This window comes from Schistocerca serialis, chromosome 2 (genome assembly GCF_023864345.2).
Source record: "Schistocerca serialis cubense isolate TAMUIC-IGC-003099 chromosome 2, iqSchSeri2.2, whole genome shotgun sequence".
NCBI lineage: Eukaryota > Metazoa > Arthropoda > Insecta > Orthoptera > Acrididae > Schistocerca > Schistocerca serialis.
Window position 1 is genome coordinate 798,786,336 of NC_064639.1, and position 26,812 is coordinate 798,813,147.

Genomic DNA, 26,812 nt, shown 5'->3' on the forward strand with positions numbered 1-26,812 from the left:
GACCCTTCACTCAGCTCCAAACCAAAGGACCCCAATCAACTCTGGGAACAATGCTGCAAATTGCGAGCTCTGCTTGGATCCTGCATAGGAGGCCAGCAGTCATCAACACCTCTGCCAGCCATGTGTACGAACTGAGAATCAGCTCAGACCCCATGCGACAGGTGTCGTTGGTGCCGACGTAAGCCACAACTTGCAGATAACTGTACCCTGGACGCTTGATAGCTGCAGTAAGGCTGCCTCCACATCTTGGATGAGGCCCCCAGCAGACATACCGAGAACACATTGGCTTTCTTTCCAGCCCTACACTATCTACCTAAGGGGCTCCATAATGCGCCTAACATTGGAGCTCCTGATAACTAGTGAACCCTTCCCACCATGTGCCTGCTCCGACCCTGCTGAAGGAGCAGCCACCTGTTCACTCACAGGGTGAATGAATGAGGCCAGGTGGCCAGTCTCCACAGCAGCCACCCTCCTCGAGCGACGCAACTGCAGTACCACTCGCCAGTACCACTGTGACGACAGATACGCTGCTTTGGGTGCAGTAGGTGGTGCCTTAGAAGCAGAGCCCATGGGCAAAACAAGTGACACCTGAGGTGTCCCATGTGACACGCCAGATTCTCTGTGACGACTGCAACCCGAGAAAGCAGCCTGAAGGTGACTGACGATAGCCCTGTTGGTGGACTGCGACCAGCTGCTCCTGCTTCTGCACACAGCATGCACACATCCTAGACATCCTAGCAAATTTAACTGAAGAAGTAAGCTATAAAAGCAGACAGAATTCTAGATATGCAGCTTGCTACCTCCTGATTTGTCACCAATGGACGCTGAAGTGTTACTTTCAGAGCAAAACAAATGAACAACTACTGTGTTACAGACTGAATGAATTTACACCTACAAAAACATGATATTAAACCTCTTAAGCAGCAAAGAAAACATGCACAAAATTTAATAAATATACTAGGGAAAACAACACACACACACGAAAAGATAAACACTTAACTTGCCTCTTTGCACTTGTATATCAAACGGGAACTGGAGTCTGCTTGGTAGTTGTTATCATACAGAATTGAAATGGTGAGTCATTTGCTGCACTGAGGCTAGTCTATCTTTTGTTGGAATCGGCAATGATCAATAGAAATCAATCAACAATGTATTTTTACTCATGACAGCTGCCTATGATGGTAGAGGTTATTGCCACAAATTGAGGTACTCACAGTTCATTCTTGAAAAAGTGGCACATGAAATCCTCAGGGCTTACATAATGTCAGATATGGAGTGTTCTTTGTACTAAGAGTTCATGATATGGCAACAATCTATGGTTTTCTTAGTGAGTGTCTTGCTCATCCAGCACTTGACTGTCATGCAGACAAACAATCCTAGTTCTTACGACATCCAAGTCACATGACATGCCAAACTATTCCATTTCCCTAGGTACCAGTAGTGATTTCTCTTTGATAATCAAATGAACTGTAATAGTCCTTAAGAACACACAGTAACTTGTTGACAATTCAAGCAACATAGTGTTCTATGTGGCTAGATGATTGCAAGTATCTGGATAAATCAAACATTGCTTGATATTATACCACTAACTTACAGTAACCCTCACCACGGTGTTACACCCAGTGAGAGAGGGGTACAGCTCTTACTCATTTACTCGCTCTTACATTTTTGTCTTTTGAAGATTCTTGTCAACAAAAAGCTATAATGCAAGTAACAGCTAAGAAACAAGGAAAATTTGAGATCCATGTTCATACAAGCTATTGCGTTAGATTTGACATCTCATAAACATTGGCGACATAGTGCAACATTCACTTGCACTTTCGAACAAGCAAAGCACAGTTGACAAATGATTTTTCTTGTCCTGTGGACAGGTACAAATAATGGTTATGAATCTTTATACTCATGTCTAGTGCCCAGATAAATATCATACAATGGGAATAGAAATTACTGTAGCATATTGCATTACCTTTTGTGCACATTTTAGTAGGTCATATGGTCCCATTAATAGATCTCTGGTGGTACTACACTGTATGTTCTCCCAAATAAATAAGCCAAATGAGTACACAAGTATAGAAAGAAAGGAACTTTTCCTAGGCTGAAAAGTCTTAGTTTGTAGTTATCACACTTGCAGAAAGCCTTGCTAACAAATGAGGTCAAGAAGCCAACACTGAAATTACCTGAATTTAAGTGGAGTAAGTTAAAATCACAAATAGGCATTTGGCATGGCCAGAACCTACCTGCAGGAGGCATAAGTTCTGTAGAGCCAACAAAAACTCATCAAAATAAACAACTCCTAGCTTTTGGCATTACAGGTTTTTTTCTCAAGGAGGAAAGAAGGATTGATGTGAGTGGGAGAGGAATGAAGAGGCAGAAGGGCAAATATCTGGCCCTCTTCCCACCTCCATCTAATCGTCCCCAATCAATTCCTCTCATCTCCCTCAGAATGGGACCTATGATCCTTCTGGAGAGAATTGTCTTCATTATACTGTTACATGCAAATTAGTGATGTCCTAAGTTCAGCCTCTCACAACAGGTTTCAAATATTAAGGATCGCCCAATGCAACTAAGTCTATAGGCGTATAAATTTTTAGTACATTACTTGATACTCAAACAAACTGAGAAGAGATGGAGCATAGGGCTTATAACAGATATTTGTAAATTAATGAGGGTGTGCAGGTTTGAAGTCAGGTGTCTAAGTTGGCATCTTTTGTGACTAAATGGATAAACTTAACAACTTTCTGTGGGGATACTGTGAAGACAAATTTTGAAGGATAGCTCCAGTAAGCTGCTCCTGTTTTTCTTGGTTGTTGTTATGTATCACCCGTAACATATGTCTGTAATAGAAGACCACATTAAAAGATCTTTTTGCACAAAAAGAAGTTTTTCCCCGACTCTACAGGTAAGACCAGTGGCTAGAAAAATCATTTGAACTTTGTTTCAAAGTTAGGCTGCTTGCAAGAATCCAATTCAACTGCTGTCACTGACAATATTAGTAGGTAGTACATGATGCTATTCTGAGTATTCATACTTCTTGTCCATCCATACCTATTGCCAATAATCACGCTGCAAAGTAAAGTGATGTTTTCTCTTATAAACCAGAAATTTACAGTGGAAAAGACTTTTAGTAAAGTAGTCATTCTTATTTTGTCCATCATTTTCATTAAATAATGAGACCTACTTTTGTTTCGTACAAGAGTTTGTGTACCCACTACACTTTAAATATATAGATAGCCTATTACATTGTACTTCACTGTATCTCGTAATGTAAACTCACCGGCATGTCTCACTCCATTTATGTAAAATACAGCTCCTGTCTCCATCCTGAAAAATATTTTTTTGTGTTTATAAGGGAACCATCAGTAAAACAGAAATGCTTACAAATTATACTGCTAAATGTGTAACTTAATGGATAATTAAAAGTATTTAAACGCTGTACACTACTGGTACACAAATTATTTGTCATATGGGAGAAGAAGCTGGAATTTGTTTTAATCGCAACTTTAATGGTGAGTGTTTTCTTTTATAGGATACTTTGGACACCTTTTCACTTAAAAGTTTGCATGCCTTCTGCGCAACTGTTTCAAGCAGGTAAATAAAATATGTGGAATATGTTTATATTAATGACAAATGGAAGAAATGGATGAAGATGAAATCTTAAGTTAAGCACAACCAATTACTAGTGTCTAGCAACAAGGGACCACCAAGCTTAACATCTCCTTCTCATAAATGACATCATCAGAAGAAATTTCAGCTTTATTCCTGGGAATTGGTACACTTCCTGGTTATCAGGAATTTTATGCCACCATCAGTACCCTTTTGCCAGTCATGTACTGGTAATGATTTTCAACTGCATCAAAAAATCAAAACAGTAATTGACTAAGAGTAAAAGTTATGCTACTGAGAATTCTGTTTCCACGACAGACTTATGAGAAAACACCTTGCTAACACAAGGATTTTTGGATGATGCAGACCTAATCCATAATGAACCTCCAGAAACTAACTTATGATTAAACGTGCTGTAATTAAGAAAAGTTATATAAAAAAAACATAGGGCACGCTTACTTTCGCACTGATCGTAAACGGGAAAGAACGAACGGCCTTTATGATTCCGCATGCAACACCCAATTAAAATAAAAGTGAAACTCCAGATGTGGCGAACAGAAAAGATCAAAAATTATCGACTAAGGTAATTAGCACATGCGATCTGCTTAGACACCTTCATTCATACTTTGTAAGCTGTTTTGAAGAGCATGGCGAACTGTTCTTCTCATTGTACCATATGCCATGATTTCTTCCAGCGTGGAGGTAAGAATGGCTGGGTTAATGCCCATGCATGCGGTGGAATTAGTCTTATTTCGTCTAAGCGGTCCCAACAGAAGCCATACATACATGCTGCACACCGCATTTGTAAGAACGTTTTCACAGGATACTTGACACCTTTTCTCAAGCGTGTCACTTCACGTTTTTCATTATTTTCGTGAAGCTCTCACGTCAACCTATCAAACCTTTGATCATGCATACTATCCAATTTTGTAGATGTCCAGTATCCCATGTGAGTTCTATTTGGTATGGGTACCACACACTTGAGCATAATTCTCGAATGAGATGCACGAGTGTTACGACAGTAACCTCATTTATAGACAGACCGTCTGTTTCCATACCAATGCCGGTAGGCAAAATTTGTTAACAATACGAGTAAGTCGGACTAGTTTTTTCATTGTTGGTACGAGCTCAAATCTAAACACGAGCATCAGACATTGCTAGACAGAGCCGTACCGAGGTGATTCTGAGACCCTGGCAGAGCTTCCAAAAATGCCGTATCTCCCCTCGTCCCCCAGAAGAACTACCTTCTTCCATTTTCTTATACAAATTGAGGAAATCTTGTCATTTGTGAAGTAGTTAATGAAAATGAAGCTTTATTGAAAAGTATTACTTAAATTAGCTATAGATGAGAAATATTTCACAGAATAAATTGTTTAACAGCAGCTAGAATTTTTAGTATTAAGTATAATGAAAGACAGATTTCGTTTGCACCTCATAAATTATTTTAGTGGATAAATTGTTAACTGGAAACAAAAGAAAAGGGACTGCAATTAAAGAGTCGAGAAAATATTCCTTTCCTAGATTTGTGTTTTTATGATATTCCTTTCCATTTTCTTGTTTAGGGCGGAGCAAATTTATTGATTACCGGTATGTCATTGAAGCAAAATTTGACGTTTGTGTCGTTTTCTCTCAATATACTGAATTTGACAGCCAGCTTCACCTATACCGTACCGGAAGGGCTACATGATCTTAAGTAGTTTATTTATCATCTTTATTTTGCTGAAACTGCGTTGACAAGATACTGCAATCATTGAAATTGTCACAAAGATTCTCAAAGTTATTTCAGTGTTTGAATAAATGTTTTGTAAACCGCACTTTTAAAAAAAGCTTCTAAATAGCCATATGTGAAGCTGTGTCAGTGCTCTGCAACAGCTCTTTCTACTAGAATTTAAAAGTCGCTATTTCATTAACTGGCACAGCTTTTCGATGTTTCTATAGTCTGTCTGTAAACTCAAGAGCGAGCACCGCTTTTGGTGGGGGAAGTGGCCTTTCCCGGAAGAACCCTGCCACTGGCCTACAGGGCCACCCAAAATCAGTTGCCCGTTACCTGTCTAGCGGTGTAGTTTGGCGTGCAGTGATATACGTCATTTCTGTTCGTGGGATCTTAGTTTGCCAGTGTCAGTCAGTTGACTATGTGTACTCACTGATGTACTTCAGTACAGGGAAGTGATGGATAATCGCCCTGCATTTTAAGAAAATGTGCTGAATACGAAGAGAATGAGGTATTTGCGGAATAACGGGCGTTCGATCGTCTCTAACATTATTACAGCCTGTGTTCGGGAGGCGAAACAAAAAGAACTGCTGGCTAATATTACTAGTCCCAATCAGAGGGCTGCAGTTTATGCAAACGTCAGCCTCGCCACAATAGGACACACAAGGAAGGAACGCGAAAACAAGGCGCATGGTTTACTTGAATAGCCGCGAAAGAAAACTAATAATTTAGGGAGGAAACCCATCGTTATAGACAGTTTCACAAAATCGGTCATTCGACAAACGATCGAGGACTTTTGCATAAACCAAAAAATAGTGCCCACATTACGGAAATTACTTACTGCCGCGAAACAAAAAATACACTTTCCTTGGCAGAAAGATGTTTTACACAAGACATTGTGTGAAATGGGATTTACTTGGAAATAGTTTTCAGACGTGTTTACGAAGACAGTGACAAAAAAAAGCAGTGCGAATCGAACTAATACAACACACGAAATTATAAATTTCCGGTTACTTTTTACACACTCTTCGTGTTGCAAGAATTGTTATGTTTCAATGCAGCCCTTCAAAGAAAATTTCTACCTTTTAGTAGAAACACAAAGTAAGAACAAACCTTAAATTCTACAGATTGATTGCACTATATCTGGTTCGTCTTACGAATAGAGGAACATACGTTCACATGAATAGGCATTAGGTTCTATGTTTGTAGTAGAATCCTGACTTCCGTTCTTATGTTAATAGTATCTACTCTATAATGTTTTGTTTCGAAGAAGCTATCGTCTTTCGTTTTCCTTATACTCTTAATGCATTTGTCTAAAAATAAACGTAGCCGAGACGTTTCTGTACACGGAATCGACACAGATTTAAAGCGCGCGCCACGGCAGGGACGGTACTTCGTTGTGAAACAGCCTGTAGAAGCGCCTTGTGACGTAGCAGTGTAGGCAGAGTGGGGACTCGCTCGTTCACTCTTCAGTTTACCGACAGACTATACCATATTTGGTATATCCTTTGCACATCTGTCAGAATAGGTGAAAGAGCTCTCATTAAAGGCGTCCCTGACAGTCAAATGAAGTGAGAGGAAATGGTATGTTGCATGTTATATTTATTTCCCATTTCACTTATTATTCTATAACGTACTTTGAAGCACTTTAGCTTAAACAATTTCATTCCAGACCTAAGATGGCAGTAATCGGCATAAGCCGGAAGCCAGTGCTTCAGCACATGCTCGCCAACCTTTGAATGTATGACATCCCCGTAGAACAACGAGTTAAAATTTCATAGAGTGGCTATAGGTCCGCCATGTTTGAAGCAAATTGACGTTCTGGCCGCCATGTTTTCTTTAGTCAAGGCATTCGTCTGCTGAGTCCCGCCCCCTTGTAACTGCGTTTGACTTACTTGAAATAGCCCATACTACCTTTACTTTTTCTAAAACAAGCAATAGACAGCAGTGATTTCAGTGTACACTGACAGCAAAAAGGGATGTTTTTGTCGAAATATGGCTAAACTTTTCGATGTAGATAACACTACAAGACAACTCAAATAAGTCTGTCCATTCACTATAACGTTACTTGTTGCCCATAAATTAATGCAATTAGAGCAGGTACCACCAGAATATTACGGTGAAACTTCTAAACATGCTGTGGTTAAGTATTAGAAACAGTAACGGGCGCAGAAATGCGATATTTTTGTCGCTATTTCAAAGTAAATAGTCAAAGCCTCAAAAACCAGTACACTGTGAACGAGAATTTATTTGAAATATGTGTTACAAGTAGTTAACACAAGCATAGTAATTCAATAACAAAGTCGAAGCGTTCTTGGGTGGGGTAATTTCACAAATTTTCGTAAGTAGCTGTATGCCTTGGCAGAATAAAAGTGTAGGGTCAGGGCAAATTTCCTTATTTGCTGAGAATAATGGCATACTTTAGCACTGCACTGAAGTTCCAATAGCTCCTTCAACAAACCAACTACATGTTCACTGTTTAACATATCAGAAACTGAACTACATAGCCTTCTTCTCAAACCAGCAACTAAAGTCTGTAACTGCACTATTCTTCTTTTGTGTCGTACACTAAGTTGCTTCATTTGCTTTATCCGCTTCTTTAGTCGCACATTCTCTGCTTGTACTCTGTTATATTGTGTTTTCAACTTCTTAGGGCTTGGTAGACAGTAATTGTGGTCAGCAGAAACAGATGTGGGTCCGACAGGCACTGAAAGAATGTAGTTACATCATAAGTTTATAACAGAGTTACACCATAAGATTATAATAGAAAGTATGTAATTCAAAGTAATAAGAACACGGAGTAAAATTAAATTATTGACTTACTTTGTGCTAATGATGTCACTGTAATAGCACTATCGAAAGATCGCTTTCTGGGTTGTGGTCGTAATACTTTATCTTGCTTTTGTAAATGTGGTGGAAAGTTAAAGATAGTAGGTACTGGTTTTGACAAAAGGCGCCTCTGGACATTTGTGTGGTACATATATTTCTCTTCAAAATGATCTGAACAGAAGTATCTGGCTGTAGTAGGAAACCAGTTTTCTCGCTTCATATTTATAACCCATCTTTTTGTAATTTCCTTATTTTTTAAAGGAAATCTGTAATCAACGATAAATAAATTACTTCCTGCATTTGTCTTAAGCATAATTACAGTTCCAATGCAAATGATTCTTTAATAAACATTAAAAAACGTGTGTCGTATTTCGGTACTAATATACTTACTTATAATATGAAATATTTGTTGTTTTATCGCTGCGATTTGTGCAGTTGAACGCTGAACACACTGCAGGCGTGTTGACTTTATATTTTGTAACAAAAGAGTCAACTAGAAAAGTTAAATATTGCAGTAATATCACAACAGCTGACACACTTCCAACACAAACAACAGTAACGCTTTCCTAATGTTTTGACTAAGGAGAACATGGCGGCCGAGTTTGCGTTGGTTGCCGCTAGTAGCGCTGTAACTAGTATCTCAGCCACTCTATGAAATTTTAACTCGTTGCCGTAGAAGCAAAACCTCAATTGTTGAAGATATTTTGTAAGTGGCACAGTCAGTTTTCTAGTGTCACTTATTTTTATCCTGTGTGCAGTTTAATGGCAGAGTATTGTGGATGGTATCATTTTGTTCCTTATAAAGTAGGGAATGAGAAAAGTGATATGAACATGTCAGACACGTGACTGGATGGGGGGATGGGGAAAATGATGAGTCATCGCCCGCTTAATCGATCCTAATCATTCGATTTTAACTCTATCTTTTAAGAATAGAAAGGTCTATGTACTTTATACACATATGTCACGGTGTTAGCACTTTTTGTGTGAATATAGCTGTTTTGGTCAAAATTTCAAAAAAATATCTCTGTCAGCCTGCCTCTCTGTCAGTAAATGTGTAGATTAAAGTTACAATCCATGTTTGATTATAAATGGCCGTATTACATTGTATTGTTTTCTAGTGTTTGGATATTTTCGTTTTAGGTACCAGAAAACAGAGGAAATGAGTGAAAATTTGAAGACAATTGTTGAAGCTGATCCTCCAGACAGAGAAAAATGAAGTACGTACAGTGAAACATGTGCGATTTGTAATACGGAAGGAAGAGAGAAGGTGGTTGAAAATCCTGGGGAAAACACCTACAAAAAACACTCAGAAACCATAACCAAGTGCTCCCAGTGAGAAGATGGAAGGTGTGAAAATGCAGATCAGATGGCATCTTAATGCTACAAGAATTTCACTCACAAAAAAAGGCTACAGCTGTGTGACAACAGTTTTCTGACAAAAGAAGATGAAGTAACTCAAGTAGAGGATCTGGTTGTCTCTAAGCCTTTTATATGACGTCAAATTTCACAGTATGATAAATAAAATTGTTTCGTTTGTGATTCGAAAGCAATCTGAAAATACTAGTTGCAACATGTTTCTTATGATAAAAGAGAGGCTAATTTGAACAAGGCAAGGATTGTGAGACTGAATGTGGCAATCCATCCTACATATGCACACACAGTTGATATTTTGCATCATGTTGCATGCTGGACCTAAAATGTAACGTATGTCACGTACAGCACTAGTTAAGGTCAGAAGAAAACATAAATCAATGGCAATAGTGGCTTGAAATATTGAGTTTCTGAATATGTTAGAGTTTCATGAGGAATGACTTGTCACATGTATACGATATTGCAGTATCCAAAGAAACAGGCGCTGTGGCAACTACAGCCGTTATGAAGACATTAAATGTATTCACAATTGTGAATAAGGACAACCATCAGCTGTAGAATGGTATGATTATTCTTATTCTCAATTGTGAATACATTTAATGTAAGTCAACGTATAGCTGCTCTGCACAACACATATTTGAATGTGTCTCATTCCACTGGATTGGAACTATCTTCAAAGTTTGTGACAATGAGGGTTCTCGAAGAACATATTCTAGGAATAATGTTTTCTGCTTCAAAACGATTAAGCGAATCTGAAACGGTTTGTCTCAAGGGTACAAAAGATGCAGCTGTTGCGAATCTAGGAGAAAACACCATTGAAGAAGATTTTAAAGTGCTTCCTAGATTAGATTAGATTAGTTTTTCGTTCCATAGATCCATGCTGAGGAGATCCTCGTGAATGCAGAACATGCCAACTTTTTTTTTTTTTAGCCGAAATAAGAATACTAATAGTATGAATATATACAATACATCATTTGTTTCTATTAAAAAATTCGTCTATGGAGTAGAAGGAGTTGGCCACTAGTAAGTCTTTCAGGCTCCTTTTAAATTGATCTTTATTTGTAGCTAAATTTTTTATGTTTGCTGCCAAATTATTGAAGATGGGTGTTCCTGAGTAGTGGCCCCCTTTTTGAACTAAAGTAAGTGCTTTTAAGTCTTTGTGCAGATCATTTTTGTTCCTGGTATTGTATGTATGAACTGAGCTGTTTGTTGGAAAAAGAGATATATTATTTAGAACAAATTTCATTAAGGAATAAATATACTGAGAGGCAGTGGTTAGTATACCCAGTTCTTTGAAGAGGTTTCTACATGACGTCCGTGAATTTACTCCACAAATAATACGTATTACACGCTTTTGGACTCTGAAAACTTTTGTTTGACTTGAAGAGTTACCCCAAAATATTATACCATGTGACATTATGGAATGAAAGTAGGCAAAGTATGCAAGCTTTTTCATTTTTATGTCGCCTATGTCTGCTAACACTCGAATTACAAATACAGATTTGTTAAGGCGTTTCTGCAGTTCTGTGGTGTGCTCCTCCCAACTGAATTTATTATCAAGTTGTAATCCCAGGAATTTAAGACTGTCAACCTCTTCTGTCTGCTCTTCTTCATACTTTATGCATATGCTGGGTGGAAAACTCTTACAGGTTCTGAATTGCATGTAGTGAGTCTTTTCAAAGTTTAATGTCAATGAGTTGGCTTTAAACCATTTATTAATATCCATGAAAATATCGTTAGCAGATCTTTCTAGAACTACACTCGACATACTATTTATTGCAATACTTGTGTCATCTGCAAACAAAACGAATTCTGCTTCTGGCAGTGTAACTGATGAGAGATCATTAATGTACATTAATGTACACCTGCCAAAGTGATACGAAAATCTCCATTGAATGCCAACAGCTGGAATTTTGAAACTTCCTGACAGATTAAAACTGTGTGCTGGACCGAGACTCGAACTCGGGATCTAGTTCTGCAAGGTGGGCAGGAGAGCTTCTGTAAAGTTTGGAAGGTAGGAGACGAGTTACTAGCAGAAGTAAAGCTGTGAGGACGGGGCGTGAGTCGTGCTTTGGTAGCTCAGATGGTAGAGCACTTGCCCACGAAAGGCAAAGTTCTCGAATTCAAGTCTCAGTCCGGCACACAGTTTTAATCTGCCAGGAAGTTTCATATCAGCGCACACTCCACTGCAGAGTGAAAATCTCATTCTGGAAGCTAGAATTTTAATGGGAGTTTGAAAGCAGATTCAGATCAAATATAGGAACAGACTTTGGTTTTTTCAAATGGTGTTTAATTGGAAAAATTCTATAACTGCAGAGAGAAAAATAATTAATGAGACTGATATCAGTGCTAATCGTTTATCTCAAATACTAATCTATACATGTCGCAAGATTATCAGATAAAAGTAAACACACTCAATATCTCTCTTGGCAAGTTTCCATTGGCCCATCTATGTATCAGTTGACTTGAAGCTCAAACCTGGTAAACCTCTTACATAGCACTGGAATTTCAGTTCACAATGCATGTGTTTGAGAGCTGGTGAACAATATAGCCTAGGCTGTAATTTTGAAGAGGAATGCAAATTAAGAACTGTACCTGCTGCCAGATGTGATTCAAGGAAGATTTATTCATTTTGCCATGGATTTCCAAAAAGATACACTCGACAGGAGAAAAGACACTTCATGATTCAGTCATTGACACGTACCTGAAAACTGAGGAAGAGATGTTCAGGATAATCTTGCAGGCTTACTGTTTCCTGATGCTGAAAAAAGCATATATCCATTGATAGCATGTTCTGTTTCCAGAACAGTAAACAAAAGAGTCCTACAATGAAAGCTCAGTTGCCTTCTTCAATAAAACAACAGTGTCTCAGAGAAGCAGCAACCCAAGATATAGCAGGAAGTGCTTGAAACATCCTGACAGATTAAAACTTTGTGCCGGACCGAGACTCAAACTCGGGACCTTTGCCTCTCATAGGCAAGTTTGGAAGGTACGAGACGAGGTACTGGCAGAAGTAAAGTTGTGAGGATGGGGTGTGAGTATGTTTGGGTAGCACAAACGATAGAGGATTTGCCCATGAAAGGCAAAAGTTTCGAGTCCCAGTCTCGGTCTGACACACAGTTTTAATCTACCAGGAAGTTTCATATCAGCACACATTCCGCTGCAGAGTGAAAATATAAATCTGGAAACATCCCCCAGGCTGTGGCAAAGCCATGTCTCCGCAATATCCCTTCTTCCAGGAGCGCTAATTCTGCAACGTTCACAGGAGAGCTTCTGTGAAATTTGGAAGGTAGGAGACGAGGTACTGGAAAGAAGTAAAGCTGCGAGGGCAGTGTGTGAGCCATGCTTGGGTAGCTCAGATGGTAGAGTGCTTGTCTGCGAAAGGCAAAGGTCTCCAGTTCGAGTCTCGACCCAACACAGTTTTAATCTGCTAGGAATTTTCATGTCAGTGCACACTCCGCTGCAGAGTGAAAATCTCATTCAGGGAATGCTTGTCTCAGTCCCAGTAGTGAACAAATTTTATCAACTTGGTCAACACACCATGCAACTATGCATGATATCAAACAAAAAAAGGTGTGTCTGATTTGCTCCTTCTTCCGGTTCAGCACTGAAATACATAGAAAAGGTTAATGAAAAGATCTTGGGAACCAGACAGCAAGTTGATAGGTACAGAAGATTTGGGTTTTACCATCCTCTTAAAAATTAGCAAATGAAGTTTTCCTACCATTAACTGGGTGATAGTCCCAGGAGACCTACATACCATAGTGACAGCACTTCAAGCCTTAGGAAAGGACACAGAATCATCTGGCATCCCTGACATATGGATTGAAAGTGGTATTTTTGGCGAATGTACGGTGCATCACATACTGGAAGGAAAATCTGTTCACCAATCCTTCATAGCCCATGTCACTACACTATATGCTATTTTCATTCTCTTAAATGAGTTTCAAGAGAGAAGTCTGACATTTAAAGAAAACATTCAAGTTATCCAGGGGAAGGTGATAAATGCACAGAAAAATAGAAACTCAAAAGTCACTAAAACAGCAAACCACTATATGATAGAAGATACAAAGGAACGAGAACTGTAGAAACAGTTAACAGACTTTTGTTAAGAGAATCCACCCTGAAGATGATTTTGAATTGCGTGGGGATGGTGCTTATTATTCTTTCGTTTATTAGAGAGTGTTATAATGAATCACCCTCCCCTAATATAACCCTTTTTTGTAGAGATAGCAGATACCATGTACACTATCGATTCTTGCATAGGTTAAAATTATCTCAGCTGTTTCACTAAAGGAATTGATACGATTTTGTATATGATGTGTTATAATTCAGGCTAAAAAGTACAAAAAAGAAATTAATGTGTTACAATACAGGGTTATTACAAATGATTGAAGCGATTTCACGGCTCTACAATAACTTTATTATTTGAGATATTTTCACAATGCTTTGCACACACACACAAAAACTCAAAAAGTTATTTTAGGCATTCACAAATGTTCGATATGTGCCCCTTTAGTGATTCGGCAGACATCAAGCCGATAATCAAGTTCCTCCCACACTCGGCGCAGCATGTCCCCATCAATGAGTTAGAAAGCATCTTTGATGCGAGCTCGCAGTTCTGGCACGTTTCTTGGTAGAGGAGGTTTAAACACTGAATCTTTCACATAACCCCACAGAAAGAAATGGCATGGGGTTAAGTCGGGAGAGCGTGGAGGCCATGACATGAATTGCTGATCATGATCTCCACCACAACCGATCCATCGGTTTTCCAATCTCCTGTTTAAGAAATGCCGAACATCATGATGGAAGTGCAGTGGAGCACCATCCTGTTGAAAGATGAAGTCGGCGCTGTTGGTCTCCAGTTGCATGAGCCAATTTTCCAGCATGTCCAGATACACTTGTCCTGTAACGTTTTTTTTGCAGAAGAAAAAGGGGCCATAAACTTTAAACCGTGAGATTGCACAAAACACCTTAACTTTTGGTGAATTGCGAATTTGCTGCATGAATGCGTGAGGATTCTCTACCGCCCAGATTCGCCCATTGTGTCTGTTCACTTCACCATTAAGAAAAAAATGTTGCTTCATCACTGAAAACAAGTTTCGCATTGAACGCATCCTCTTCCATGAGCTGCTGCAACCGCGCCGAAAATTCAAAGCGTTTGACTTTGTCATCGGGTGTCAGGGCTTGTAGCAATTGTAAACGGTAAGGCTTCTGCTTTAGCCTTTTCCGTAAGATTTTCCAAACCGTCGGCTGTGGTACGTTTAGCTCCCTGCTTGCTTTATTCGTCGACTTCCGCGGGCTACGCGTGAAACTTGCCCGCACGCGTTCAACCGTTTCTTCGCTCACTGCAGGCCGACGCGTTGATTTCCCCTTACAGAGGCATCCAGAAGCTTTAAACTGCGCATACCATCGCCGAATGGAGTTATCAGTTGGTGGATCTTTGTTGAACTTCGTCCTGAAGTGTCGTTGCACTGTTATGACTGACTGATGTGAGTGCATTTCAAGCACGACATACGCTTTCTCGGCTCCTGTCGCCATTTTGTCTCACTGCGCTCTCGAGCGCTCTGGCGGCAGAAACCTGAAGTGCGGCTTCAGCTGAACAAAACTTTATGAGTTTTTCTACGTATCTGTAGTGTGTCGTGACCATATGTCAATGAATGGAGCTACAGTGAATTTATGAAATCGCTTCAATCATTTGTAATAGCCCTGTATATATGTACTAACAGTTAAAATTACTCTTCTTTTAAAAAGATATTACAAAATTAGTGGCATACTTAAAATTCATATTATTAAATGCACAATCTAATGCTAATTATTAAATTTATTTCTAGATGATTTACAAAATAATGATATATTTTAGGGAAGTTTCTTCTTTGGGATAATGTGAGTGCCACAGAATGTAAGTAGTGGTGGGCATCCCTCTGAAGGAAATAGACGTTTTCGAAGTTGTCAACATCAATGCAATTATTGGTTTTTATAATGTGGGAAATGTAAAAACGGTGTGATGTTGAAAGATGTGGCAAAGACTAAAATTCAAGAATGATACAGGCAAATCTTCATAAGATATTTAGTCATCAAGAACCTACAAAATCGAAATTTCTGCTAGAAGAATATACCCCTAACAAGACTTTGAGGCATCGGCAACAACAATGAGATAATTAAGATAAGTAAAAAGTTATTCTCTTGTATATCTTACGCCTCTTGAAGCTTTCAAAATTTGTTCAAAGAATGAGAATTTTAATAGTGATACGTGGGACGGTAAGATTACAGTGTGTAGTGTCAACTGGGGACTAATACAGGGTGCAGTGAATGAATTCTCTAAGTACTTTTTGCATTGGTCATTCGCAACTACAGTGCATTGGGTGCATGGGAAACAGTTAAAATGGAAAGGTTGTGGGAGACCAATTATGAAACATGGGTACAACTGCAAAATGCCTGGGCCCCAAACAAAAGTGGTCTCCCATTCTGCTCTTTAGGAAGAGAGAAGCACTTGAGCAGGAAAAACGAAAAATTAAATTATGTAGAGGTATTGCAGGTATCACGCAAAATGTACAAGCTCTAAATAAATTTTTCTTCACAATCCCTGAATGGTTAGAGATTAGTTCCGATAGTAAAGAACGAGTAAAGGTTTCAATTCGCCATAAAGATCCCAAACATTCCCTAATTGCTGTGAAAAAAAACTGAATATCATTAATTGTTTAAAAAATTTCATCAATCCATTTGACTGCAAAATTAATAACCTACTTAGTATTGTGACAATGACGATTGCTCAATCTGAAGTACAATCTGACAATTGTGTCATGTCAGAAATAGGTTTAGAGTAACATTAGAACTTAGTACACAAACGAATTGTTGGTGGTACTGATAACATCTGAGAACCTCTCCCATAAAACAAGTTGAAGCTTTTCGGAACAATGGGAAAGAAAATAAGACTGAAAACAAAACTTGGTGTAGTGGAACTTAAAGAAGACTCTTCAAGTTGTAACATGGGCGCGGGGCACACAATACTCTTTAAAGCCTATGCTATGGTAAGTGAGTGGGGTTTACCTTACGAGACAGGATTTTTGTATAGATATTGACCGCGTGTACCTGAATGGTGGCAAATCAGACTTACACCCACTCTGTAATAACAATGATACATCAAGTAAGACCGAAATGCAACTACACGTCAGGACGGACAAAAAAAAAACACAGAAGATGCTACCAATTTGTTAATAATACGGTTGCCAGCCTAATTAGGCATTAACTGAGTTTCTTCCCTGTACAAGTTGGTGTATATTCATGCAAAACAACACATAGTAACACTGCATAATATAGTAAATTTTAGAACCAGAAAATCTATTGAACTGATAGTTTCACCTTCTGTACTGATATGGAAAAACCATGAATACATAACACCACACTATAATGTATACTACCAAACTTCGTACTGTCTATTGATCTGATTAAAATCAGTCATAGGTTACCCTAGAAATAGCACTTTGGGGCCACACACAAAATGTCAGTTTTGATACAAATAAAACACTGATAACTTTTGACATATATATTGACTTTAACTTTTGCTAGTCAAACCAATTTAGAACACTTCAGAATTCAAATGAATAAAAAAAAGGGAGGGGGGGACCTTGAAACTGTTGTGATCACTGTATTAAAAAAAATTGATTACTGAAATTATTATGCACTCAAGATTTCCAGTATATGAGTTACTACTCTTTTTATCTTATTTCCTGCTTATTTAAATACCTTTATATCTGTCTCGAAATAATTAAACTTCATTACTAAATCAATATTAAAGTTATCTTCTAACTTTGTCAGACCTTCGTTATTCATTTACTGGTTCATTAACAAAACAGTTCTTTAAACACCACTCTTAAATAGTTAGGTCTGCAAGTAATTATTATTAATACAACCTTTAATTTTTCATCTTGGGACACTCGGATTGCACAACATTTGGAAAGGACCCTATCTAGGTTAGTTGTGAGGATAATTAAATGATAGGAAAGTTCTGGTAAAATTTAAGTTGTTATTAAGTTGTTATTGATCAGTATGGAACAAAAGTAACACTGGTCCATACGATTACAGTACTAAAAGTTTCAACCTGTTTGTATTGATGCGGCGGTTGGCGGGCGGCGAGATGGCGAGGCACAGAGCACACATACAACCACAGCTATGGCTCTTGATGTATCGGAACTTTAATTCTTCTTAGCGTCTTTCCATTTAGTGCCTATGGAATTTTGCCATGCTGTATAGGCGTTGGAACGGCATACCCGAGGCTCAATGAAACTACGTCTTCCAGGAGAGCCTCCTCGCTCCAGAACGTGTTGCTCAGGCCAATGCCAAACTCCAACAACTACTGCTGAGCCCGTCGTGCCGTGCAGTGCCCGTGCGCATTTTCCCGTGCTCGCCTGCCATCCACCTTTTACCGCTCCCTTACAGACAGGGTATTCACCCAAGGTTTTGCATTCTGCATATTCTAACACATTGTCTTCGTATGGACCAGATGCACAGTCACAATCTTAAACATCTTACAACAGTCTCAACATTTGTTACATTTCAATTCTATTACAATATTGCTTGACATTTGACATAAACATTAATATTCACATTGAAATTTGTTTACAGTTTTCTTAACACAATGACATGAAACAAAAAAAGAAATGAAATCAAAACATCGATTACACTAATTTATCGAAAAATCAGAAAGAAAAAAAATTTACTTATATGTACAATAGTACAGCATTGTTGTTGTTACACATGCCACTGTTTCCAGTAAATTTCACTAAGTGCAAATTTGATGGGAACACTAAACTTTATATTTATACAGTGGTTCTGAATCTTTGAGTGAATGTACCATCATAAATTTTTCTATCACTAAACTTCCTTTCTCGCACATTCTAGAGGTCTATACTTTTTAATATATCGAAAACATTTACCTATCATTTACTTAAGTACCTTTGGCACAGTCCAACCTCCTATCAGAACATGATTTAAATAGCTAATTACTTATTATTAAATTTCTAGAGAATTAAATTCAAAAGCTGAAACACAAATACTTAACTACAAAGCATATACAAATACCTATATACACTCTAAAAAAATTTGTTGCTGCTTGCATTAAATGGCAGTCCATTTCCTTATTTACTAATAAACACACAATAATATTTAGAAAAATTACTACACGTATTTGCTGCCTATTATTCAGATTTGGGCAGTCATTTTATCACATCACTTGTACCACACTTACAATTCTCCTTTGACTATTTATCTGCCCTTTTTGGTTTTTGGCAGTCCCATCGTTTATTTGGCTTGCAGCATTTACCCTTTCATTTCAGCCCTTTTCTCCATACATCTTTACATTTATAGTACATTTGGTAATCTGAAACTCACATAAGTACATTAGCACACTGACATTGGTATACATACATTTACAAAGATTTGTTACATTTAGAATAAAATAGTTTCAGTATAAGATACAGCACATTTACTGCAGATTCCTTTCTGATTGTACTTAGGTCACTCACTCCTAGGAACATACAGTTTCAGGTCCACAACGTTTCTTACACCTAAAGGTCTTTTGGATTTTGGGTAGATCAGGTAGTAATCATTATCGTGTGGAATGTTCTGTATTATATACGGTCCATTATAAAAGTATTTAAATTTGGAAATTTCATGGTTCAGTTCACTAGATTTTTCGTGGGTTTTTAAAAGAACGTAATCCCCAATTTTAAATTTTGAAACTTTCAGGTTTTTATCATGTCTTTTAGATCTAGATTCGGCTTTTTGCTTTGCCCTTTTTCCTATTAATTCTTTCTTTTGACTCAACCCCAAGCTTGTACAAGGTGGAAACTCTAGTTTTTCCTCAATTAAACTTTTACTTCTGCTGCCTAACAAAATTTCTTCCGGTGGGAACCCAGTAGTGGCATGATGTACTGTGTTCATGACGTTCTCAAAGGCCGATATAAATCTGCGCCAGGCTCTAAATCATGCCCCTTCCTGTTTTTTCCACAACGCACCTTGGTTGACTGTGACATTGTCCCAAGATACGTTCCTGACCTGTGAACCGTTTATATCTGGTGGCTTTCTAGGTTTCTGGTGTTCAGAGTCTTTACTTACTTGAACTCTGCAAAATAAACACTGAGTCGTCAGGTGGTTCCTTTTTTCTGTGTTCAGTCTCAACATCGGGCTTTTGTTTTGAAACTTCATCATCAGTAGGTACAATATCGCAATTAGCTCTATTCCCATTATTTTCACTAGTACCAAAATACTCGTCATCTGAACTATTGTCCGAATCTGACCATTCTGGATTGCTTTCAGGTTCTAACATAAAAGCTTTTCTGAGACAAGCACTAAGTTCTTCCTCTGCATCTTCGTCAGATTTTGATTTTAACTCAATATCCTCTTTTGGCAAAACGGCCTCATTATCAGCTTTACTCACATCCACTGTTACTTCATATTTAGTGTAATCCTCATGGACTTCAATTACTCTTACCCCTTTCCCCGGTGCCTTTCGGTAACAGCTTGTACTATTGGCTGATCATTAACAGAAGTTACTTCCTCGTCAATGCTTAGGATTTCATTCTCCAATTCCTTCCTATCTTTAACCATCGTCCTATCGGCAGCACGCGTACTTTGCGCGGCGCTATTTACTCTCTCTTCTTCAAATTTGGGCCACATCACCTTATCGACGTCCCTACTATTTCCTTTTTCACTAATTAACCTCCTTGCCTCATACTGCTTCTTAAAATCCTCCCACTCACATTGCTTGAGGCCCTTGTACAGATCATCGATCTGCACACGCCAATCAGTTACTTCTGCTAATGCATTCTCGCCATTTACTTCATTACTAACACTGCTAACCGCACCTCTCTGTGTATCCACTGTTCCATCTACTATTTCCTTCACCACGGAATTACCACACGTAATGTATTCACCAGTTCTTACGTCAATGTTTGTACCTAATTCTGCCGCCTTGCTAGCGGCTTCTCTCTGAACATCTGTTCTGCTAGACTGGGCCGTTGCCCTCTGATGCTCCACTCGCCTGTTAACATGTATCGCTCTACGCGGCGAAGATGAGTCATCTGCGCACGCACCTGACGCTTGCTCCGCCACAACACGCTGCGTCGTTCCACGCCTGTCTCTAAGCTGTCTTATAACTTTACTGTCAGTCCGGTAACATTTCTTAAATTGGGGCCGGTATGTTCTGTCTGCTTCCGTTTGGCCCGCAACGTTCGCAGAAATCAGTTTCCCGCGTCGTTATTATTTTGCGTGGTGTACCCTCTACCGCGACCTCGATAACTCCCACTTCCTCTTCCTCTGCCTCTACCTCTCTGTATCATGTTGACGCGAAACCCATCACCGTCATTCCTCTCGTCATTATTGCGGTTATTACTGTTACTAAAATTCTGATAATTGGCACGACTTTCGCACCAGTGGTCTTCGTCTTCGACCCTTTCGAGAAACGCTTGGAAGCTGCGATGATTGCTTCCCACATATCTCTTCGAATCTTCTGGAAGCTTTTTATATAGCCCCCATACGATTTCTGAATCGGATCTTCTCCCTCTTAAATGTGTCAACTTTCGGTACCAATATTCGCAGAAATCTTTCAAAGAATTCCTGCCCCTGTTATCGTCAAGTTTGGCCATGATAAACTCGCGGCACAAATGATCCTGTTTTTGTTTGGACCAGTATTCTTCCGTAAACTTTTGTTTAAACTCTTTGAACGTCATTAGTTCGGTATTCAGGTTAATTCCCCAGCGCTTAGCGTCACCTGCTAAGGCGATAATTACTACGTTTATCTTCTCCTGACCAGACAAGTGTTCAGGAAACATTCTCTCGCAATTTTTGATGAAATATAACGGATGCCATCCGTTATGTCTTTTGGCAGGATCAAAGCGTTCCTCACCTGCCAACAGCTTCGTAAGTGGTGTGCCTTTACAGACAACACCAGGCTTATCTTTGATTTTACTCTCAAGATCGAAAATTTTGCCTTGAATTTTCGACATATTTTGTTCACACTTTTGTACACATCCGGTAACTTTTTCGCCTAAATCTCTTTCAGTGTCTGAAACTGCCTTTTTCAACTGTAATATTCCATGTTGGCATTCGTTTACGATCTCAGTTTTAAGACCGAAAACTTTTTCGTCTACTTTTGTTTCAACTAGAGGCTCTACTTTCACTTGGATGTTGAGAATTTCAACATCAGACCTACTGTTAATGTTGTCAATTTCCCCCTGCATAGTATCCATATTTTTATTAATTGTGTCAATTTCAAATTTCATAGTATTTTCTACAGAACTTAATTTACCCACTTTTTGTTCTACCTGTTCTATTTGTTTACTAATTTTAATTCCCTGTTGTTCGACCTGCGCTTTAAGCTGATCATTCTTTGTTTTGAGCTGATTACTTTGTGTTTTAAGCTGCTCGTCAACGTGTGTTTTAAGCTGATCATTCTGTCCTGCAATTTGTTTGGTTAATTGTTCAAATAAATCGTTCATGCTTAAAATTTTTACGCTGTTTTGTTCTACGAAATTGGTGTGTTCCGATCCTACATCAAAATTTTCTTTCGGTTCTTTCTTTATCTGTGGGGAATGAAACATCTCAGTGGATTCGTTCACATACCCACTATCATCTACAAAGTCATCCTCTACTTCCTGTTTTATTCCTTGCTGTGTTCTAGGGAATCTCGACATTTCAATCTGTTCGTTAACATGTTCGTGGTATTGTATGTACGCCAATTGTCTATCGCTAAATGCCATCTGTTATCTGGCCATGTAAACTCCAGTCATTGCCAGCCGCATCTTTCATTACGCTCGGCCCATCTACTATGTCTACATTCTTGTCCATACACAACGCAAATTACACCCCACTACCGTACTTGACGTTCACTGCTATTTACTTTACTGAATAACATTGCAATTCGTGCCACTGAACATCCACTGTTTGGTATTCACATTAATTTGTGACCGACAACAACTGGATGTCCTGTCACCGGGAGCCACTTGTAATGTGGGCGCGGGGCACACAATACTCTTTAAAGCCTATGCTATGGTAAGTGAGTGGGGTTTACCTTACGAGACAGGATTTTTGTATAGATATTGACCGCGTGTACCTGAATGGTGGCAAATCAGACTTACACCCACTCTGTAATAACAATGATACGTCAAGTAAGACCGAAATGCAACTACACGTCAGGACGGACAAAAAAAAACAACACAGAAGATGCTACCAATTTGTTAATAATATGGTTGCCAGCCTAATTAGGCATTAACTGAGTTTCTTCCCTGTACAAGTTGGTGTATATTCATGCAAAACAACACATAGTAACACTGCATAATATAGTAAATTTTAGAATCAGAAAATCTATTGAACTGATAGTTTCACTTTCTGTACTGATATGGAAAAACCATGAATACATAACACCACACTATAATGTATACTACCAAACTTCGTACTGTCTATTGATCTGATTAAAATCAGTCATAGGTTACCCTAGAAATAGCACTTTGGGGCCACACACAAAATGTCAGTTTTGATACAAATAAAACACTGATAACTTTTGACATATATATTGACTTTAACTTTTGCTAGTCAAACCAATTTAGAACACTTCAGAATTCAAATGAATAAAAAAAAGGGAGGGGGGGACCTTGAAACTGTTGTGATCACTGTATTAAAAAAAATTGATTACTGAAATTATTATGCACTCAAGATTTCCAGTATATGAGTTACTACTCTTTTTATCTTATTTCCTGCTTATTTAAATACCTTTATATCTGTATTGAAATAATTAAACTTCATTACTAAATCAATATTAAAGTTATCTTCCAACTTTGACAGACCTTCGTTATTCATTTACTGGTTCATTAACAAAACAGTTCTTAAAACACCATTCTTACATAGTCAGGTCTGCAGGTAATTATTATTAACACAAACTTTAATTTTTCATCTTGGGACACTCGGATTGCACAACATTTGGAAAGGACCCTATCTAGGTTAGTTGTGAGGATAATTAAATGATAGGAAAGTACTGGTAAAATTTAAGTTGTTATTATGTTGTTATTGAACAGTATGGAACAAAAGTAACACTGGTCCATACGAATACAGTACTAAAAGTTTCAACCTGTTTGTATCGATGCGGCGGTTGGCGGGCGGCGAGATGGCGAGGCACAGAGCACAAATACAACCACAGCTATGGCTCTTGATGTATCAGCACTTTAATTCTTCTTAGCGTCTTTCCATTTAGTGCCTATGGAATTTTGCCATGCTGTATAGGCGTTGGAACGGCATACCCGAGGCTCAATGAAACTACGTCTTCCAGGAGAGCCTCCTCGCTCCAGAACGTGTTGCTCAGGCCAATGCCAAACTCCAACAACTACTGCTGAGCCCGTCGTGCCGTGCAGTGCCCGTGCGCATTTGCCCGTGCTCGCCTGCCATCCACCTTTTACCGCTCCCTTACAGACAGGGTATTCACCCAAGGTTTTGCATTCTGCATATTCTAACACATTGTCTACGCATGGACCAGATGCACAGTCACAATCTTAAACATCTTACAACAGTCTCAACATTTGTTACATTTCAATTCTATTACAATATTGCTTGACATTTGACATAAACATTAATATTCACATTGAAATTTGTTTACAGTTTTCTTAACACAATGACATGAAACAAAAAAAGAAATGAAATCAGAACATCGATTACACTAATTTATCGAAAAATCAGAAAGAAAAAAAAATTACTGTACTTTTCAGCGTTGTTGTTGTTACAAAGTGTCTAGTAATTTTATGTCCGTAACGTCTAGAAATCAACTGTAGGAAACTTTTGGAAAGTATGAACTATCTGTAGTTCCACATTCCATGTTCGCAGCTGATGGAACAATGTACTACATGCAAGTTAAAAGTAAACTCTTGCACCATTTTCAAAATCTTGCATCTAAGGAGACAGATTTAGAAATGGACCGGCAAGAAACTAAAAATGTGGCTAGGTCAACTCACAATGAAGGAGAAAGATATTCAGTTGCAGTCGTTGGTAGCATTGCAGAGATTCACAAACTAAATGTAGGAAAGAAGACAAGAAGAATTCCTGTTTTCACAAATCAGTATTGCAAAACTTTTTTTTCAAATTGTGGTGAGTTTTCTGATATTCGTGTTATCTTTGACACATACTTAGATAATTTTCTGAAATATGCAATAAGAGGCCAAAGACAACAAGACACCTTTATGGATGCTGATGAAACTGCTCTTGACACTTTGTTATCCCTGGGAAAACATGATTTTAATAAAGAAACATACCGCGTTATGGAAGCTTTATATGCTCTGTGCTCCAAAACCAGATATTCTGTGTCTGGCCGTAAAAAGAACATACCTTTAAGCCTTGATATAGCATGTTGTTGTTGTTGTGGTCTTCAGTCTGTCTGAGACTGGTTTGATGCAGCTCTCCATGCTACTCTATCCTGTGCAAGCTCTTCATCTCCCAGTACTTACTGCAACCTACATCCTTCTGAATCTGCTTAGTGTATTCGTCTCTTGGTCTCCCTCTACGATTTTCACCCTCCATGCTGCCCTCCAACACTAAATTGGTGATCCCTTGATGCCTCAGAACATGTCTTACCAACCGATTACTTCTTCTGGTCAAGTTGTGCCACAAACTCCTCTTCTCCCCAATTCTATTCAATACCTCCTCATTAATTATGTGATCTACCCATCTAATCTTCAGCATTCTTCTGTAGCACCACATTTCGGAAGCTTCTATTCTCTTCTTGTCTAAACTATTTATCGTCCATGTTTCACTTCCATACATGGCTACACTCCATACAAATACTTTCAGAAACGACTTCCTGACACTTAAATCTATACTCGATGTTAACAAATTTCTCTTCTTCAGAAACGCTTTCCTTGCCATTGCCAGTCTACATTTTATGTCCTCTCTACTTCGACCATCACCAGTTATTTTACTCCCTAAATAGCAAAACTCCTTTACTACTTTAAGTGTCTCATTTCCTAATCTAATTCCATCAGCATCACACGATTTAATTTGACTCAGTCCATTATCCTCGTTTTGCTTTTGTTGATGTTCATCTTATATCCTCCTTTCAACACACTGTCCATTCTGTTCAACTGCTCTTCCAAGTCCTTTGCTGTCTCTGACAGAATTACAATGTCATTGGCGAACCTCAAAGTTTTTATTTCTTCTCCGTGAATTTTAATACCTACTCCAAATTTTTCTTTTGTTTCCTTTACTGCTTGCTCAATACACAGATTGAATAACTTCAGGGAGAGGCTACAACCCTGTCTCACTCCCTTCCCAACCACTGCTTCCCATTCATGCCTCTCGACTCTTATAACTGCCATCTGGTTTCTGTACAAATTGTAAATAGCCTTTCGCTCTCCGTATTTTACCCCTGCCACCTTCAGAATTTGAAAGATAGTAGTCCAGTTAACATTGTCAAAAGCTTTCTCTAAGTCTACAAATGCTAGAAACGTAGGTTTGCCTTTTCTTAATCTTTCTTCTAAGATAAGTCGTAAGGTTAGTATTGCCTCACGTATTCCAACATTTCTACGGAATCCAAACTGATCTTCCCCGAGGTCCGCTTCTACCAGTTTTTCCATTCGTCTGTAAAGAATTCTAGTTAGTATTTTGCAGCTGTGATTTATTAAAATGATAGTTCGGTAATTTTCACATCTGTCAACACCTGCTTTCTTTGGGATTGGAATTATTATATTCTTCTTGAAGTCTGAGGGTATTTCGCCTGTCTCATACATCTTGCTCACCAGATGGTAGAGTTTTGTCATGACTGGCTCTTCCAATGCCGTCAGTAGTTCTAGTGGAATGTTGTCTACTCCCGGGGCCTTGTTTCGACTCAGGTCTTTCAGTGCTCTGTCAAACTCTTCACGCAGTATCTTATCTCCCATTTCGTCTTCATCTACATCCTCTTCCATTTCCATAATATTGTCCTCAAGTACATCGCCCTTGTATAAACCCTCTATATCCTCCTTCCACCTTTCTGCCTTACCTTCTTTGCTTAGAACTGGGTTTCCATCTGAGCTCTTGATATTCATACAAATGGTTCTCTTCTCTCCAAAGGTCTCTTTAATTTTCCTGTAGGCAGTATCCATCTTACCCCTAGTGAGATAAGCTTCTACATCCTTACATTTGTCCTCTAGCCATATAGCATACGGCACAAAATGAGAATCCTGAACTATCTACAATGTCTGACTGTTTCTCTCAGTCATCAAATGTTCATGTGGTCCATTAAAGTATGTTCCACTGTGGAAAGGTGCTCTAAACATTCTTACA

General features: G+C 38.6%; 1 protein-coding gene across 2 annotated transcripts in view; it reads right to left on the minus strand.

The window, feature by feature from the left end:
* The window catches only part of LOC126458039 (uncharacterized), a 425,031-nt gene that overhangs the window by 334,415 nt on the left and 63,804 nt on the right, over positions 1 to 26,812 (minus strand). The window contains exons 1-2 of one of the 2 annotated variants that reach the window (XM_050094830.1): positions 12,219 to 12,594; positions 3,275 to 3,321 (exon numbers count right to left, since the gene is read on the minus strand). In XM_050094830.1, the coding sequence (XP_049950787.1) occupies positions 3,275 to 3,320 (46 nt within the window). In that variant the 5' untranslated portion in view covers position 3,321; positions 12,219 to 12,594. Of the gene's footprint in view, positions 1 to 3,274; positions 3,322 to 12,218; positions 12,595 to 26,812 lie in introns of those variants that run through there. The other variant, XM_050094831.1, reaches the window with a different exon arrangement.